This window comes from Monodon monoceros, unplaced genomic scaffold (assembly GCF_005190385.1).
Source record: "Monodon monoceros isolate NGI ecotype Baffin Bay Population unplaced genomic scaffold, NGI_Narwhal_1 Super_Scaffold_4, whole genome shotgun sequence".
Taxonomy (NCBI): domain Eukaryota; kingdom Metazoa; phylum Chordata; class Mammalia; order Artiodactyla; family Monodontidae; genus Monodon; species Monodon monoceros.
The window spans coordinates 19,067,035-19,084,698 of NW_021703781.1; the positions used below are offsets into that span (position 1 = coordinate 19,067,035).

The 17,664-nt window shown below is 39.9% G+C and overlaps 2 protein-coding genes across 5 annotated transcripts in view; one reads left to right on the forward strand and one right to left on the reverse strand.

Annotated features, from left to right (window-relative positions):
• The window catches only part of MYPN (myopalladin), an 80,024-nt gene that overhangs the window by 32,609 nt on the left and 29,751 nt on the right, over nucleotides 1-17,664 (forward strand). For 3 of the 4 annotated variants that reach the window (XM_029245060.1, XM_029245058.1, XM_029245061.1), the window contains 6 exons: nucleotides 1,300-1,414; nucleotides 2,546-2,617; nucleotides 9,336-9,477; nucleotides 11,228-11,251; nucleotides 13,579-13,695; nucleotides 14,182-14,554. In XM_029245060.1, the coding sequence (XP_029100893.1) occupies nucleotides 1,300-1,414; nucleotides 2,546-2,617; nucleotides 9,336-9,477; nucleotides 11,228-11,251; nucleotides 13,579-13,695; nucleotides 14,182-14,554 (843 nt within the window). The remainder of the gene's footprint in view (nucleotides 1-1,299; nucleotides 1,415-2,545; nucleotides 2,618-9,335; nucleotides 9,478-11,227; nucleotides 11,252-13,578; nucleotides 13,696-14,181; nucleotides 14,555-17,664) is intronic. The other variant, XM_029245059.1, reaches the window with a different exon arrangement.
• PBLD (phenazine biosynthesis like protein domain containing) overlaps nucleotides 1-17,664 on the reverse strand; it is a 148,043-nt gene that overhangs the window by 28,543 nt on the left and 101,836 nt on the right. The gene's annotated exons all lie outside the window — the stretch shown is intronic.

A 17,664-nucleotide genomic window follows, 5' to 3' on the forward strand; every position in this document is an offset into this window, starting at 1 on the left:
CTCATTCTAAGATGTGGCCTCATCTTCTTAGATTGAAAGGAATAAAGGACATACCCTACTCCCCTTTTAAGGTCATCTCTCTTAAATTACATATATCACTATCCTTCATATCCCATGACCAGAAAGTAGGCATGTGGCCACAGCTAGCTTCAATGAGGGTTGGGAAATGCAATCTTTATTTGGAGTAGCTATGTAAAGAAATCAGGGATTCTAACATTGTAGAAGAAGAAGACAGATGCTTCCGGAACACTGATAGCCTCTACATCATCAAATGATTCTGCTTCTGAGATTCCATCCTACCTGGCTCTGGGAAAAAATTCAATCAGTCATTATTGGGTGTCCCTTTCCCGCTCCAAATTTGTGCAAAGATTCCTGGGATATAGCAGATACGGAGATGTAGATATACAGTTTGATATTAAACACTGCTCTAAGCATCTTACATGAATTACCTTATTTAACCCTCACAAAAACCCTATGAGGTAAGAATTATTATTTCCTCATTTTAGAGATGAGAAAGCTGAGGCAGAGAGAGGTAACACCTAGACAAAAGGAAAGCCCATCCTGTCATTGGTCATCTATCCCCACAGGTTATGGGTGAGAGGCCCATGTCCCAGATCTCAAGGTCCCTTCAAGTCTAGTGCTTTGTTTCTTCCTGATGTGTTTGGGTACTGATATCTTTAGCAAGATTGGGAGCCTTTAATCGAGGGATTGTCATCCCCTCTGGACTCAGGTTCTCCCTCTTGTTAGGTTCTCTGGCAAGATCCCTGGACCTCTCTCTTCTCCACAACAAAACTGAAATAATCTACCCTCTGCAGCCTTCTCAAGAATACTTTCTGGTTCCCTTGCCCTTCAAACGATCTCTTTAATTTAATTTGTGTAAAACCTGAAGAGCTCATTGCCTCAGGCTATTTCTGCTTTTTGCCATGCCAGAATCCCAGAAGCAAAGATTTACAAAGCCTGGCCTCCTACTTGAAATAGGAGGGGGAGGGAAAACACTGAGGGCAAAACCAAAACAGATCTCAAACAATTTTCTGCACATGCTCTGTCACAGCACTTGTCTTGAATCTCAGTGAGTTGAGAGTATGCTGGAGTCCCCAGCTCTGCCGACAGCAGCTAACTCAAGGACAGAACTGGTGTCTTATGATCTTCCTGTTTACACTGCCTAACAAAGGGTGTAGCAAAGCCCTCAGTAAATGTTTGTGTAATATTGTTGAATGAAGATTTCTGTAAGCATTTCTGAAAGGATTTTCACAACAATGATAGGTCTGTTTTATAATGTATATTTTAATCGCTTCTCAGAATCCAGAAGCCAAGTGAGGTGTCATCCCCTCCCACTACTTCTGCAGCCATTCCTTCAGCAGTACCCCAAGCTCAGCCTGTGGTGGCCCAGCCCAGTGTGTCAACCATTCAGCAGGTACAAGGGTCTAAGTGAAACACAAGCGCCATGGATTGTGACAGGCAGGCACTGTGACCATGACCATCTTGTATGGCATGATCATGTTCTCCTCTGTTGCAACTTCATAATGACCTTGGGCAACACACTTCTATAGTCATGATAATCACTTTGTGCTTCTGATGTATGATATCAGTAGTTCCCCCGGCTTTGGGAACATATTCTCTAACTTCATAGGCAAAGTTCATAGCAAAAGAAACTCTACAAATTAGTCTCTGATATTCCAGCTTTATGAAGGGCATTGACTACATATACAATGGGCTGCCAGCTCTCACACTGGCCCAAGACACTCTGTATCATGAAAGTCAGTTTCATGGAGCTATTAAAAAAAAAAATTCTACTTTCTAAGATAGAGCAACCATGAAATTAATTTTTAGAAAACCTCAAAGTCTCTCATCCTTCAAGTTAACAATGGTGATGATGATGATAAGAGTGATGCTTATTGTAAAAACATTTTTAAAATACAGAAAGTATATTAAGTAAAAACTTTAGTCAAGGTTCGACTCCTCTGCCCCCACTCTTCAGAGGTACCTCCTGTTATTAATTTCTAGCAGACAGTTCCAGGCATTTTCTATGCATATCTATAAATGTATAGTATGCATATGCTTTAAAAATATGAAATCATACTAATAGAAACATACTTGTAATGTGTTATTGATATATTTAAATATAAATATTGATATAAAGATCTACAACCTTTAAAAAAAATCTTAAAGTACTTATCTGACCCATTTAGTAATGCAGAGGGGTCACATTTTAGTTCTAATTCAGTAGTTTCAAAACGGATCTGTGGAGCCTCAGGGGTCTATGGAACCTCTTCAGGGGGTTAGGGTTCATTACATAGCTCTATATGTGAGGGGGTGGGGATGGCCAGCACGTATTTACGGCCACCATGACCTAGAAAGAAATACAATCAGTTCAGCATGAAATTTCATGTCTGCAATTCATAGACTTAGAAGACGTCAGTCTTTGGTTTTAGATTAATTTCATACACCAAATTCTTTAGCTGCGTTATAGCTATCTATCATCTGTCTACCTACCTATCTGATAATCCCAGTGACAATGAATCTATTGTTGGTTCCCTTCTAACAGTGTCAGAGCCCTCCCAACTACCTGCAAGGATTGGATGGAAAACCTATCATTGCAGCTCCTGTGTTTACAAAGGTAATCAAACTATAACTTCTTTCTGTCATGGCTTTAAACACACCACAATACCCAAACAAAGTTGTAGGATTCAAAATTCACTGATTTTATCTCAGGATGTTGGTCTCTTATAAGTACAGGATAGGATTTGGGTTTTTGTGGTAGCTGTTACCATGTCGCTCCAAGTTGCGGATTTCTACTATTAGTTTGTATAAAAAGGGAAAGGTCATCCCCACTCATCACACTGATCTCTATGGCCATCCTATTGCTTTTAAACACAGTAGCCACACCTAGGGGTCAGGTGATACACTTCTAGGCACTTACTATCCAAGGGTTTCTCTGGATGTCTTTGGTATTCAAGGAGATGGAGTTACATGCTCTTAAGAAGCTTAATACAAAGCCTCACTCTAGAACAAAGAGCTTTCTTTTTCTAATCCATGGTATCAACTACTGTGGTGGCATCAAATTCTGAGTCTCATAATCTTTGTATTTAGAACTGGAAATTTTACTCAGGCACTTTCATTTACAAATGAAAAAACCAAGGGAGGGCCAGAGAGATTAAACAATGTATCCAATGTCACAGAACTAGCAAGTGGCCGGATCAGGACTAGAAACAAGTTGTCCCAATTCTGTCTACTGTTCTTTCCCTTATATAACATAGACTTAGTTTATATGTTGCCCAGGACAATAAACTCAAAGGTGCAAAACTGAGTCATATTGGATTTGTTTTGGTATTATGAAAACCACATGGATGGAGTCTATGCCTGGACTTACAGTTTATTGTTTGTAATGAATACCAAACTTAAGCCCAAAGAAATTTTATCCACTCAGAAGTATGATTTAGAGAAATGGTTCTCAATCAGGGTTAATTTTGTCCCTCGAAGGACATCTGGCAATGTCTGGAGACATTTTTTTGATTTTCACAACAGGGGGCTGGCATCCAGAGATACTGTTAAACATCTTGTAATACACGGGATGACAGCCTCCTGCAACAAAGAATTATCCAGCCCAAACTGTCAATTAGTCCTGGGGCTGAGAAATCATGCTATAGAGCAAAGTGGAAAAAAAAAAAAATGTCTTTTCCAATGAGTACTGATCCTAAAAGTATTGCTAAATTCACAACTTCCACAGAAACATCCATTTTAGTGACGTTCCACCATATCAGCTCATCCAAGATGGTTTTCCAAAATCAAGCAGAGTCTAAGAGTGAGACATGTTTATCCATAACTGTATCAGGTTGGCAAACATTCTTATGTGAAACAAGATGCCTCTCAATTTTTCAGGTTTGTCTCTTGTAACCGCTTTCGGAATTTAAGTTTTGCTATTCTCAAAGACTTCAGGTAGGAAAGCAACATGTTGTGATTTGGTGAATACCAGACTTGGATGAAGAGTTATAAGTAGACCTGTGTGTGTGTGTGCGCGCATGGGCGCGCGCGCGTGTGTGTAATGTAGCTAACAGAGCTACCCCTAAGTGTCTCCTAGTTCACTGCTAAGTCACCTAGCCTTAAAACAGAGCTTTAAAGGCCGAGAAATCAGGACACTTTAATTTGTCGTGCCTATTTGTCACACCCTTTGTCAGGCAATGCTGACTCTTCAAAGGCAACTAAATCACAGAATAATTTATACCCAGTCCCAAACTGACATCTCCTCCACTCGTCTCCTCAACACCATCTGCCCAGCTAGACAGCAAAGAGGTGTCCTTATCTCCCTCCACACTTTCAATTATTTTTGGGTGCTCTGTCTTTCCTGCATCTACATCACCTGGTACATGCCTCTGGTACAACATTTAGCACAATAATAAAGATGTTTAGTTTTCTGTCTCTCCCAAGCGCCTTGAAGGCTATCTCTAATGTCTACATAGGAGTCCATAATGGTTATAATAGGTCCAAAGCCATTTTTATCATTCTGAAAAGCCTAATAGGACTTTAAAGCCTATTCTTTACATTTAATTTTCATGGACTGGTTGGCCTCAAGTTTAGCTGCTTTTGTGTGGTGACTGATTACCTCCCTCTAATTAGACGCTCTGATTTGCAGATACATATATGCCTTTGATAAATAAAAATGGGGAAGGTAATTAGTCATTAGTATATGTTGTTAATTAGATAAATCTGCAAAAACATTAGATCCATGGTGGGAAAACAGTCCCTAGTACAGGGACTCAAACTCTGGTGAGGTTTTCTCAGCCCTCGGGAAGTGTGCTTTTGCCTCCATAAATGGGATCAGGGTTGTTCAGACGTAGGGCACTAGCATAGGCTGTGGCTCAGATTCCAGAGGGACTTATCAGCAATGCTGTGCTTGCATTAGTTTCCATGAGTGAGGGTAGGATTGAGGTCATCGTCACTGCCAGTGACATTAGAAAATTTCTGAGTCAGAGCCACTGATGGTGGTAATCATGTGGCACAGGCCCTGATAACTGATCACTGGCATATGTTTGTTCAGGTTATTCCTTGCTCTGTTTACTTCTTTAGGGACTTCTGGCATTCCAATCCCTATGACTCACTTTCTATACTGCCCAACAATTATTTCTCTGCCAATAATGGCAAGAAGCCATTCTTTTGAAAGCAACGATTAGAGAGCAGAGTTTTATTTAACTCCTTGTACCTCCTTTGGTGATAGGGAAGTACTGGTATTATCTTCTTTTTAAAGAAGGTTAAAATGAAAATGAGGGTTGCCCAGCAAAACAGTGGTAGAGTTTGAAAGAAGTCTGGGGTCCCATATGCTAATTCACTGCTCTACCTATAGAGGATACCTATATTTTTAAAATATTTTATGTAGATAGACTATCCTCCATCCTCTATACAGTATCAAAAACTTTCACTCTGTTTATGGGGGGAAAACAGTGCTCACACTCCTTGAGTGTGAAGGGAGGTAGATGATCAAATTAGAATCTTACTCCTATCACTGTTCCCACTCCAACAGCAGCTGCTCTGGCAGGCTTTCAAGGCTGCAGCCCTGGCTCCAGCTGCTTCAGCAGTAATTTGAAGAGTGCAAGGGGGCAGGGGAAGTGAGAATTTGAGGAATGGCACTTCATTATATAATAGCTGAGGCAGGAAACCCTGAAATGACAGGTACAGTGGTTGGCTCTAGATTCCTGAAGATTACATGGGCCCCCGTCCACAACCTGACAATTCCAGAGACTTCGCTGACTCAACTGTTGCACTGGGCACCTGTGACAATATAGGGGCAAAAAGGTCTTCAATCAAACGGTTCTTTATCAGTAAAAACTGCTGTGATCCAACTCCAGTCTAAAAGCACTATAACATTCACTTCCAGCATCTCCCAAGGTGCAAAAATAGCAACTGGATTTAAAAAAAGAATAAAGTGACAATATGAACCTTATAGCTGATATCTTTTAACCAATAAGGCAGATGCCTTTTCTCAAGGATGTCCCTGCGTTATATCTGTGGGTATAGGTCTACTAAGCAGGAACTGTGTCCTTTCAACTCACATTTACAGCACCTGGCACAGAGCTTGGCACAAAGCGGGAACATAGTTATATTTATTCTGTGGTGAACTGCTTCCATTTCAGCTAAGAAGGAATTATTGCTTTTATCACTTTGTGGCTTCAGAGTGTTGTTAGGAGTGGAGAAAAAATCCAATGTCAAATGGCCGTGGAAGACATGCTTCTCAGGTCTCTGTGTTGTCAAGTCATCCTACAAAGAATGTCTTCCTGGATGGTCAGTATGGTGATGACACACAAGACAGATTTGCACTTTGGATACTGTTTACTGCAGGAGGTTGCAGACTTTTCATTATAGGGACTTCAGTTCAGATCCATAATTCCTAGCTAAGACCAACTTAATCTTTGCTAGTTGGGGAATGTTTCATGTCTTATTCGTCTTCAGTGAAGTCAAGATAAATATGATCAAGTCTTACACAATGTGCCGTTAGTAACAGCCTAAGACCTACTGCTGTGTTGAACACGGCCCCATCTAAACTATGTTCAAATGGTGTAACTGGTTTGGACCGGATGTGCAGCAATGTGAGCCGATTTCTTCTTATGAGACTTTTGTAGAAAAGCACAGTTTTCAGCAATAACAACTATCATTGTCCTTCAAATTTTGACCTTCAACAACCTTTTCTAAGTGCCTTGTAAGATGACCCCTGGCAACTCCTTTACTGAGTATTGACGACGTGTCACACTGGAATGAGCTTCCATCTCATATCACAGTCCCTTAGCTGGCATATTCTAGAACTATAGTATCTCAGGTATCTGGCTAGACTCTCCAATAGAACACAGGTTTTGGCCTTCAATTTCAAGTGAATAATTACAACCAACTAATGTTGGTCTCAACTGTAACATATTCTCTCAAGAAGGTCCTTTTGCAAGCAGGACCTTGGTGTAACCTCTGCAGATTGAGAATTGGTTCATATATCTGAACCTCAAGCCATGTCAGAATGTAGATTGACCTCATTCTGCTTACATCTATTATTTATTTATTTATTTATTTATTTTTACGGTACTGGGGCCTCTCACTGTCGTGGCCTCTCCCGTTGCAGAGCACAGGCTCCAGACGCGCAGGCTCAGCGGCCATGGCTCAAGGGCCCAGCCGCTCCGCGGCATGTGGGATCTTCCCGGACCGGGGCACGAACCCGTGTCCCCTGCATCGGCGGGCAGACTCTCAACCACTGCGCCACCAGGGAAGCCCTACATCCATTTTTTAAATGTGCCATATTTTATTCATTCAATCCCTTCTGCCACCACCACTTTTTTTGCTTTGGTTTTCTTATTTGTTTGCCTCAAGAAGGAACGTAACTCCATTATGTATGAATCCCAGGGAGATGTCTGACTGTCATTAAAGTTTTCAGTGGGCCCCCAAAACTACCATCTTAGCACAGAATTTGCTCAGATGTCAGGGTGGAGGGCATATTCACCAGCTTGCCAGGAGCACCCAAGACTCATTGATGCTCCCTGCTTACTGAGAACATTCCATTCTTATCACTAGAAGCTATTGTTTTGGGGTAGACAAGGAATAACCAGGTTTTTAATCAAATAGTTCCTTATTACTTCAGCAACCACTCTGTGAAAATCACAGACTGAATTCCTTCAGCAAACAAATTTGGGAATGCAAAAAAAGAACAAAACACTAACTCCGAACTATAGCGCCCCCTGGCCGTCACAATATCAACTAACACATCCTTCTGAGGTAAAAAGTCTCCTACTACAGCTAAAGCCATGTGGTTAAACCCACCCCAGTATTCCTAAAATAAACACCATAAATATGATAGGTCTAAGCACAAAATATCATATATTGTTAAGAGCTATAAACAATCACAAGATATTTGTAAGAGTAAATGACAAAAGCAAAAAAACTACTGGCCTTCCCCTTCTCCAAAGCAAGAGCCAATATGTCCTAAATACAGACCCAAAATTGTAATAATGGGAAAGCCTTGCAGCATTTGTTGCTGATAGAGCTTGTAGAGAAAGTTAATCACAGCCTTTCCATGTTTATCATCTTTAGGCCTATATTAAAATAAAAATGTGCCCACATATATGCCAAAGGAGCATTTCATAATCAAATGAAGTACCAACTACACAAACGTATGTGTGACTTTAAGCTCACAAATCATGATGAGTGAAAGACAAGTTGTGAAAGGAAAATGTGAGTTCCAGTCTCCCATAGCATCTATTATAGAATATACCAATATTTTACGATGGAAAGTGATTTTTGTGAACTTTTTTGGGGGGGAAGTGTGAAAGAGCATTTAACAATGCCTTCACAAAATTATGACATATTTTACCATGACCTAAGACTCCACATGTGACTATGATTTCATAGAGATTGTCACTGTTTACCTCCCTCAACAGACATCGAGGCTATCCTGTGAAGAACACATAAGGAAAAGAAAATAGCAAAACAAACATCAATTTCCAGGACTACAGAAAGTAGGCAAGGCAAAGCCAAGAAAACAGTCACTTACTTAGGCCACAGAGATAGTCCACCTTGTGGAACAGTCTTGTGTGGAAAAATATACATTACTTCCATACTGAATACACCTAGTAGATATTCACTGCAGATTTTTTAAATTGTTATTATTTCTGAAAACCAAACTCTACTTGGGCATTTTCTTAAAGGAAGCAGAATTACTTTACCAAATATTAGTATTTTTGCAAACCCTCAAAATGTTTCATCTAGTATTCAATAAATTTTTCTGGCACTGCAACAGAGAGGAAAAGGAAGAAGCTAGTGAGCAAAAAGCTTCCTATGCACTCAGATGATTCTGTCTTTAAAAACAGATTCAGGGACTTCCCTGGTGGCCCAGTGGTTGGGAATCCGCCTACCAATGCAGGGGACACAGGTTCGAGCCCTGGTCCGGGAAGTTCCCACATGCCGCGGAACAACTGGGCCCATGCACCACAACTACTGAGCCCGTGCTCTGGAGCCCACAGGCCACAACTACTGAGCCCACATGCCACAACTACTGGAGCCCGTGCTCTGCAACGAAGTCACCGCAGTGAGAAGCCCGTGCACCGCAGTGAAGAATAGCCCCCACTCACCGCAACTAGAGAAAGCCTGTGCACAGCAAGGAAGACCCAATGCAGCCAAAAATAAATAAATTAATTAATTTAAAAAAATAGATTCAATGTACATCCACAGAATTGAAGCTGCTGGAAATGTACAAGATATGGAGAAAATCCAAATATGGAGGCAATGGTATCTTTTTCGAAAATTCAGCACTGGGAGTAGATTCCAAAAATATATACTTTTTGGTTCTAACAATACTCTTCTCATTACAGATGTTACAAAATTTATCAGCCTCTGAGGGTCAGCTAGTTGTCTTTGAATGCAGAGTAAAAGGAGCTCCATCTCCTAAAGTTGAGTGGTATAGAGAAGGAACCTTGATAGAAGATTCTCCAGATTTTAGAATTTTACAGAAAAGTAAGTTGGTGCTTTAAAATTATTTTTCTGATAATTTTTATAGATTTATTGTATACATTTATTTTTATAACTTTTAACAACTAATTAAAATGTAATAAAAAGAATAAAATAAAAAACACTTATACTCCACCAAACTAAACCCTATTAATATTTTGGTATATATTCTCCAAAAATCTTTCCATGCATATATTTTCTTTAAATAAAAATAAATTTTTTTTGTAAATTGATTTTTTCACTCAACATTTCATGAACATCTTTCCATATTAATATAGCACTTTTTTACTTTTAAAAATAAGTTGATACAATCAATTTCATATTTACTTACTCTCCTATTGTTGAAAATGTAGACTGTCCACAAATTTTTACTATTAGAAACTATATTTCAAAGCTTGTTAACAGAGAAGATCTTTGTGAATATCTATGAATAAATCTGAGTACTAGAATTGCTACTGTAAATTCACCTTTTTTTAGGCTTTTAATATAAATCATCAAAATGCCATCCAAAAAGGTTGAACTAAATTTAGGATGATTATATAATTGATGATCTAACCTGGGACACCTTGGGGAGTAACAGAGGGTGCTAGTAATCATTACACAGAGATCCCAGGAATAAACCAGATCATCCCAGTTGAACTGGGACACATGCTGTTTCAATTACATTCTACTACAACCAGCAACATATGGGAACTTCTTTTGTCTTATACCTTCACTATCAATGGGTATTAAACATTTTTTAAATCTTCACTAATTTTATAGGTCCCAAATGGGAATACTTGTTTTAATCTGCTCTTTGCTAATGAGATGTGGAAAGGAACTTTTTTTTCCTATTTATTGGGTCTTTGAATTTACTTTAAAATTACCTATTATATCCTTTGTTCATTGTTTATTGAGGTTTTACTCTTTTTATTGTAAGAATTATTTATATATCCAAGTGGTTAATTCTTCTTTTCTTGTCATGCAGTGCTTTCACCTTGACCCATTTCAGTCATAAAATATGTTGAAAATTATTTGCTTCTTGGTTAATTTGTTTCTGCCTATCACAAAATAGATAATATGAATCAAACTACTATCAGATTTAACAACAATGATATATTCTGAATACCGTTTAAGCTGAGGCAAAAAACCTCCACTAGTTCTATCAGTGTAGAAGAATGTAACTAAATTCAACAACTATTCCTTGAGTGCCTGCAATTCTATAAACCTTAGTTGAGCACCTGTTTTCAGTACCAAGCGGGCACCTTCAGGAATGCCAAAGAATTTTAAGACAAAGAACTGCTCCTGAGGAACCTGTCATCTATCCTGAGGCTCTTAATATTAGAAACCTTAGGGCAGGAGGTCTACGCTACATTATATCAGGAAGTGAGAGCCCAAAGCCAAGAATGATCTCTCAGTCTTCACAAACTTTTTCAGGTCAGGCTGAATGGGTACAATAAAAGCAAGTCATCCTGAATCCCAACTAATTCAGTAACTTTTCCTCACCTAAGGTTTATGTGTCCCAAGTGGAACCCAAGTATGTCCCAAGATACAGCCACATCATTTAGTTAGCAGCTCTCTTGCTGCCCTTCTGTGATAATGATCCTATCCCTGTCAAGGTCATTGGTGCTTAGGTCATTTTACTTAAAATTCACAGATTAGTCTCGTCAAATTACTCATGAGTATGCAAAAGACACTTCTATAGGAAGCTTCTGATAAAAATATCACCTCTCAGTAAAATAAATGCTCAGAATCTTTTAATTTTTTTTTCTTTTAGAACCTCGATCCATGGCAGAGCCAGGTAAAGATCATTTTAACTTTAATTTCATTTGTATGTGATCCGTGACTTGAAATATATAATAAACATATTGAAATTACACTGTTGTCAAGAAAAAAAGTTTTACAAAGAAGATCGAAGCCAACTCTAGCTATGACTGTAGGAGAAGGAAAGGCAAGCATGTGCAAGTTTGGAATATATATTCAATAGCTAATGTGAATGTAGTTAGTTCTGCGTTGTTGAGGAATGTTTCTTAGGAATATTTTCCCTCTTTCATTGGCCCCTACTCATGACCTCCTTAAACTGGGCAGAGCAATTTCCATGATGCTATCAATTCCAATTCCACAGCCTATGTATCTCAAAAGTTATGCATCAGATTTTGAAATTCACAGAATCAATAAAATGTTTATGATGTTATTAGATTTGGTTGGGAGGATATTAAGATGACACATGGAAGCTCTTACCTCTAGAAAATACAAGTTGCTCACAAAACACAGCATAAACATCTGAATGTCCTCTCTATGATCACCCTGAAAAATAAGATTGTATTTGTGCCCATGGGTAAGAGTGATGGTTTGGAATTTCATTATTATAATTCTTGCTTCTGAAAACTGAATGGAAGGGCATTCTCGATGTAGACATTGAATATCCATGTTGCATAACCCTACACTAGGCCCTTGGGGATACAGTAAAGACCAGAGTGCTCTGGCTCTAGCATTGCTTGTAGTGGAGAAGCATTTTTCCCTTTGAAAATATTTCAGGCTTTTGATACTTTCAACCAAAGCAAGCTTTTTCACTAGGCAGTCTCATACAGAAAATAGTTTCAGAGTCACCCAAAAGGGGTCCCTGCTCAAAACAAGTCCCAGCTCCATGATCTAAAATTTCATGTTCAGAGAGTTCTTCTTTCCACCTTGGATAAAGCAAATACCCCTTGGAGACAGAATACTATATCTTATCAGGCAGGTATAGTGTAGTATGAATGAATTTATCAGATCATTTTCCGAATGCAGGTTGCTGAAAGATGAGAGTGCAAATGTTTGGGAAGGGAACAGAGAGAAGGAAGCATAAGACTCAGAGAAAGGACATAGAGGTACCAAAACCAAACTTTGCCTCTCCATCATTTAGGATTCTTTGGGCAGCACATAAACAAGACCTAACCAAAAATGGCTTAATCAACATGAAAAATGTATCTTGTTACATAGCATGATGCCCTAAGAAATGGTAGTCTTGAGATTGGTTAATTTAGCATCTCAGAAATCATCAGGGGCCAAGCTTTTTATTTTTTTTTCCCCATTCTGTCATCTTCAGAGTATCCTCTTAGACTGGTTCTACTCATATACCCAAGACGGCTGCCACAGTTCTAGGTATTACATGCAGATGACAACATCCAAAAGCAAAAATAGGGAAAAACGCTCTCTTTTACCCCTTTTAAAAGGCAAGAAAAACTTACCCAGAAACTCCCCAGGAGATTTTCCCTAATATCTTATTGACCAGAATTGTGTGTCACATGCTACCACCTTAGCAAGAATAGAGTGGTAGGGCTTCCCTGGTGGCGCAGTGGTTGAGAGTCCGCCTGCCGAGGCAAGAAACACAGGTTCGTGTCCCGGTCCAGGAAGATCCCACATGCCGCGGAGCGGCTGGGCCCGTGAGCCATGGCCGCTGAGCCTGCGCGTCCGGAGCCTGTGCTCCACAACGGGAGAGGCCACAACAGTGAGAGGCCCGCGTACTGCAAAAAAAAAAAGAATAGAGTGGTATTTCACACAGACCTATTTTTGCTGTAAATCCTAATTTGTTTTTGTGATTTTTAAGTTCATTGTTTCTTGGTCCTTTTTTTTTTTTTTTTTTTTGTTGCGGTACACGGGCCTCTCACTGTTGTGGCTTCTCCCGTTGCGGAGCACAGGCTCCGGACGCACAGGCTCAGCGGCCATGGCACATGGGCCCAGCCGCTCCGTGGCATGTGGGATCTTCCCGGACAGGGGCACGAACCCGTGTCCCCTGCATCGGCAGGCGGACTCTCAACCACTGCGCCACCAGGGAAGCCCTCTTGGTCCTATTTTTGACATCTGGACTGATGACATAAAAACAGATAATCTGCAAATCCATAATATACATTATATTATCATTAAATCCTCTTGTTGATTGTCTGCATGGAGTTATTCATTTTACTTCCTTTGGCTAATTTACTCTGCTAATCAGTCAATTCAATCAAATAATTGGACTAAGTGTTTTCAAACAATTAATATAATCGGCTTCTTCTATTGACTTTTATGGAATCACCATTTAATATTAGAAAATTCCATAATTCCATTTCCATAAATAAGTCAGTAACCATTCTGCTTTATTGGCTTTAGAGGAGATCTGTACTTTGGTCATTGCTGAGGTATTTGCAGAAGACTCTGGGTGCTTCACCTGTACTGCAAGCAATAAATACGGCACAGTGTCAAGCATTGCACAGCTAGATGTAAGAGGTAAGGGCTCTTTCAATGCCAGAACAGTTTAGACTATGACTTTGATTATGAGTATGGACAATGTATATTACCCTCTCTTACTGCTTTTCATATGAAGCTAGCTTGGCTCTCCTAAAATTTTTTGAATTATTGAGGAAAGTGTCCTTGAACAGAATCCAGTTTTCAATTTCTCATTGCATTTATCACCACCACCCCAGTTATCCTGCTGTTATTTATTATACTCCCAAAGAAAACATCTCCTTGATCTTACCTAAACTTCTAAAATTCTTTCCAAAATGGTACTTAGATTTTTTTAGGTTTTTTTTTTGGTTTTTTTCCTGTATCCTTACCATTCTTTAATGTCCCAGATTGTGTTTTCTGTTTTTGACAAGCATTTCCATTAGCACATTCGCCTGGGTTGGATACATGCCCTGTCTCAGGGTTATAATCCTATCTCAGTCTTGTTGAGTAAGGCTAACATCTCAGGTCCTGTTATCATCCTTTCAGGAAATGAAGACCCCAGAAACAATGGGTCTCTTCACTCAGTCAACTCTACCACCAACCTGGCTGTTATTGAGCAACAGTCATCCCCACCCAACCCAGAGCCTCCTTCTGTGGAACAACTCCCTAAACCCAAACTGGAAGGCGTTCTGGTGAATCACAACGAGCCCCGGTCCAGCTCAAGGATCGGGCTCCGTGTCCACTTCAACCTGCCTGAAGATGACAAAGGAAGTGAAGCATCCTCTGAGGGTGGCATGGTGACCACCAACCAGACCAGGCCTGATTCCTTCCAGGAGAAATTCAATGGACAGTCAGCAAAAATCCCTGAGCCTTCCTCGCCCGTCAAAGAGCCCCCTCCGGTTCTGGCCAAACCCAAACTGTAAGTAAAAATTAGAATGGATAACCAAGAGTGCCTGTGACCTTCTCTGACTCTGCCCTTCTTAAAAATGATGGAGCTAAAAAGGGAAATTATGAAATGAGAAAACACACATTAAATGCTTTGTAAATCATAATCCTTACATCAGTGTAAGTGTACTATCACTTTCATCCTTACTATTCACATTCTACCTCCAAGAAATGTTACTCCTAAACGAGCTCAAAAAGATGTCTAACATTAGAGGGCTCCAGGTGAAGCACTTCTACACTCTTCTTATAAAGCCCTTTCTCATGTCTAATAATCTTTACAGTGTGAAATTTCATCTTTCTATTCCCCATTTCTGCTTTAACTTAAGTTTTTGTAGTCATTATAGAAAAGATACCTAGTATTTTTTAGTTAGTTCCTTGATATGGCTAGATATGCTGTAGTAACCACAGGCTTCATATAAATGTAATGGGTTGAAATTACAAAGGAAGTGAAGCATCCTCTAAGGGTGGCATGGTGACCACCAACCAGAGTCACCTCAGGAGTCTGAGGCAGTTGTCACCCAAACCCTCCAGAGAGCATTCATCAGAGTCATGTTGCAAAATTTAATGTGCATCCATAGGATACTACTATTATGTTCTGTCTGATCCACACATCAAAGTGATAAAAATTACATTTATAACTACATAAACCTTTAAATATCAACAATAAAATCTACAGTAGTAGCACTCCCATCGTGTGTTTCTCAGTGCTGACATTCATTGGAAGCAGTTCATGTTGCTTAGTTTTATATTTTTCTCACTAACACACAAGGTGAAATTCTGGGCATAAAATTAAATGTTACAAAACATGCGGGTCACATCCAGAAATATCTCTGTCCCCTCAAAGTTCTGCCAGTTACAGGAAATAGGAATCTACTTAAAGTAAGAAGAAGGGAAGAGGTTATTGTAGGGATATAAGCAGCAACGGGCAACAAAACACAGCCAGGTCCTGCACAGAGAAGAAGCAGGGAGTTAAGAGCTAGGATCACATACATGGTCAGTCCAGCCTCTGTCCCCTGCTCACACTCCGTCTTGAGCACCTCCTTGTTTCCTCTTTGCATATCCACTCTACTCTTCTCTCTTGGAAGACTCATCAATTCATATCTGGCCCATGATGGCATGTCTTGTCATGATTTGTGTCAAGTTCCACTGCTAACTAAATCGTGCTCAGCAGCTCAATTCCAAATACCAATCAGCCCAGCCTCGTCAGGTGCAGAGCACTTACATTTGGAGGGAAGAAGAGTCAAATGGATCAAATCAGAACTGTGTGTGAAGGCAGTTCGCAGAGAAGGGAGTCGTGAGAACAGGTAACCCCAAACAATCAATTGCCTCCTTTGCAGGGCCTCCTCTTACCCAGGGACTGTTTGGGGGCTATTAGGTATGTCAGTTAGGATTAGGTTTAGCTTCACGTTGCGGAAAGCCCAAACTAATGGTGAGTTAAACACATGAGGGTTTAGTTTTCTCTCAAATAAAGGAATTAGATGGGCAGTCTCAGGCTGTTATGATGGCTCCATAGTCACTAAGAACCCAGTCTTCTGCTCTGCCATCTTTAGCACTGGCTTCTTCTCCAAGTGCCCTCCGAGATGGCTGATGGTGGTCTAGTCATCCTGTCTGTATTTCAAGCAGCAGAAAAGGCAAATTGGTAGAAGTCCAATTACTCTCCTTTAAAGGAGCCTTCTTAGGACTTACCCAAAATCACCTGCTTATATCTCATTGGCCAGAACTTAGTCACATGGTATATTAAGTACAAAGGAAGCTGGGAAGTGTGGTCTTTAGCTGCACATGTTGCCTCCATGAGTAAAATCAAGTTCCTTTACAAAGGGGAGAATTAAGTAGTCAGCCAGCAGTATCTACCACATGAAACTTTCAATGAATATAAAAATTCTTTCTACTAAATTATGTAATGACACCCTCTAATAATCCAGTCCTCAGCAGTATATAATTCTTTAATATTTTTTGTCTTCCTTAAATTTTCACCTAATTGTGTGAATATAGGTTTGTATTAGTAGAGGTATGAATATGCGTGTGCATAATCACCCCTCTCTCTCTCACTCACACACACACACACACACACACACACACACACACACACACACCCTTTGTGAATCCACATGCCTACAAAGTCTTCTTACTGGTTTTAAGCTTTTAAGTTTTATGTTAAAATATATTGACTCAATAATTGTGAGGATACAATTTTCTGCTTGTTCCTTCAATTTGCCATTCATACAAAAAATAGAATTCTTATAGATCTTAAAACTGCAACAGAGAGGGAAGCTGTCATTTTTCAACACTGTATCATCAAAGCCTAGATAATTCAGACTTTGACATTTTCAGCTTGAATATTAAGCTATTTAGAGAAGTGACTCTTCATCCTGGCCACACTCTAGAATGAAATGTGGAGCTTTTGAAAAATATTTATGCCTTCCATCCCAGTTGAATGAGAATCTCTCCACAGATTATTTTAATGTACAGCCAGGTTGGAAAGTACGGGTGTAAAGTTGGAGAACCTGAGTTACAACCCTTTATCACCCCACCCAGCCCCATACACACACCCCTCCACAGCCAGGAAAAAAATAGAAGAATTAACATTTAAAGTGAGTAAAATGTCAGACTAAAATCAGAATGTACTGGGTAAGCCTATGCTTTGGGGCAAGTGTTTCTTTAGACCAGTGGTTCTCAGTCCTGGACGCAGACAAGAATCACCCAGAGCCTTGCTATTCAAAGCACTGGCATCACCTGGGAACTTGATAGAATCACAGATTCTCGTGCTCCACTCAAGACCTACTGAATCAGAAACTCTGGAGGTGCGGCCTGGAAATCTACGTTTTAACAAGCCCTCCAGAGGGTTCTGAGGTTCACTAAAGTTTAAGAACTGACCCACATTTAAAAAGATTATAATAACTATGCCTGGATCCTTTCCCAGGCCAACTGACTCTCTGGCCAGTGGTGCCTAAATCAGTAAGGTTTGTCTTTTATGCTCTCTGGGTGATCTAATGCACAACCAGCATAGTTACCACTGCCAAAACCACAGCTAAAAGCTGACTGCAGAGACATATTTACCCAGAATTAGTTATCCTAATCAGCAAT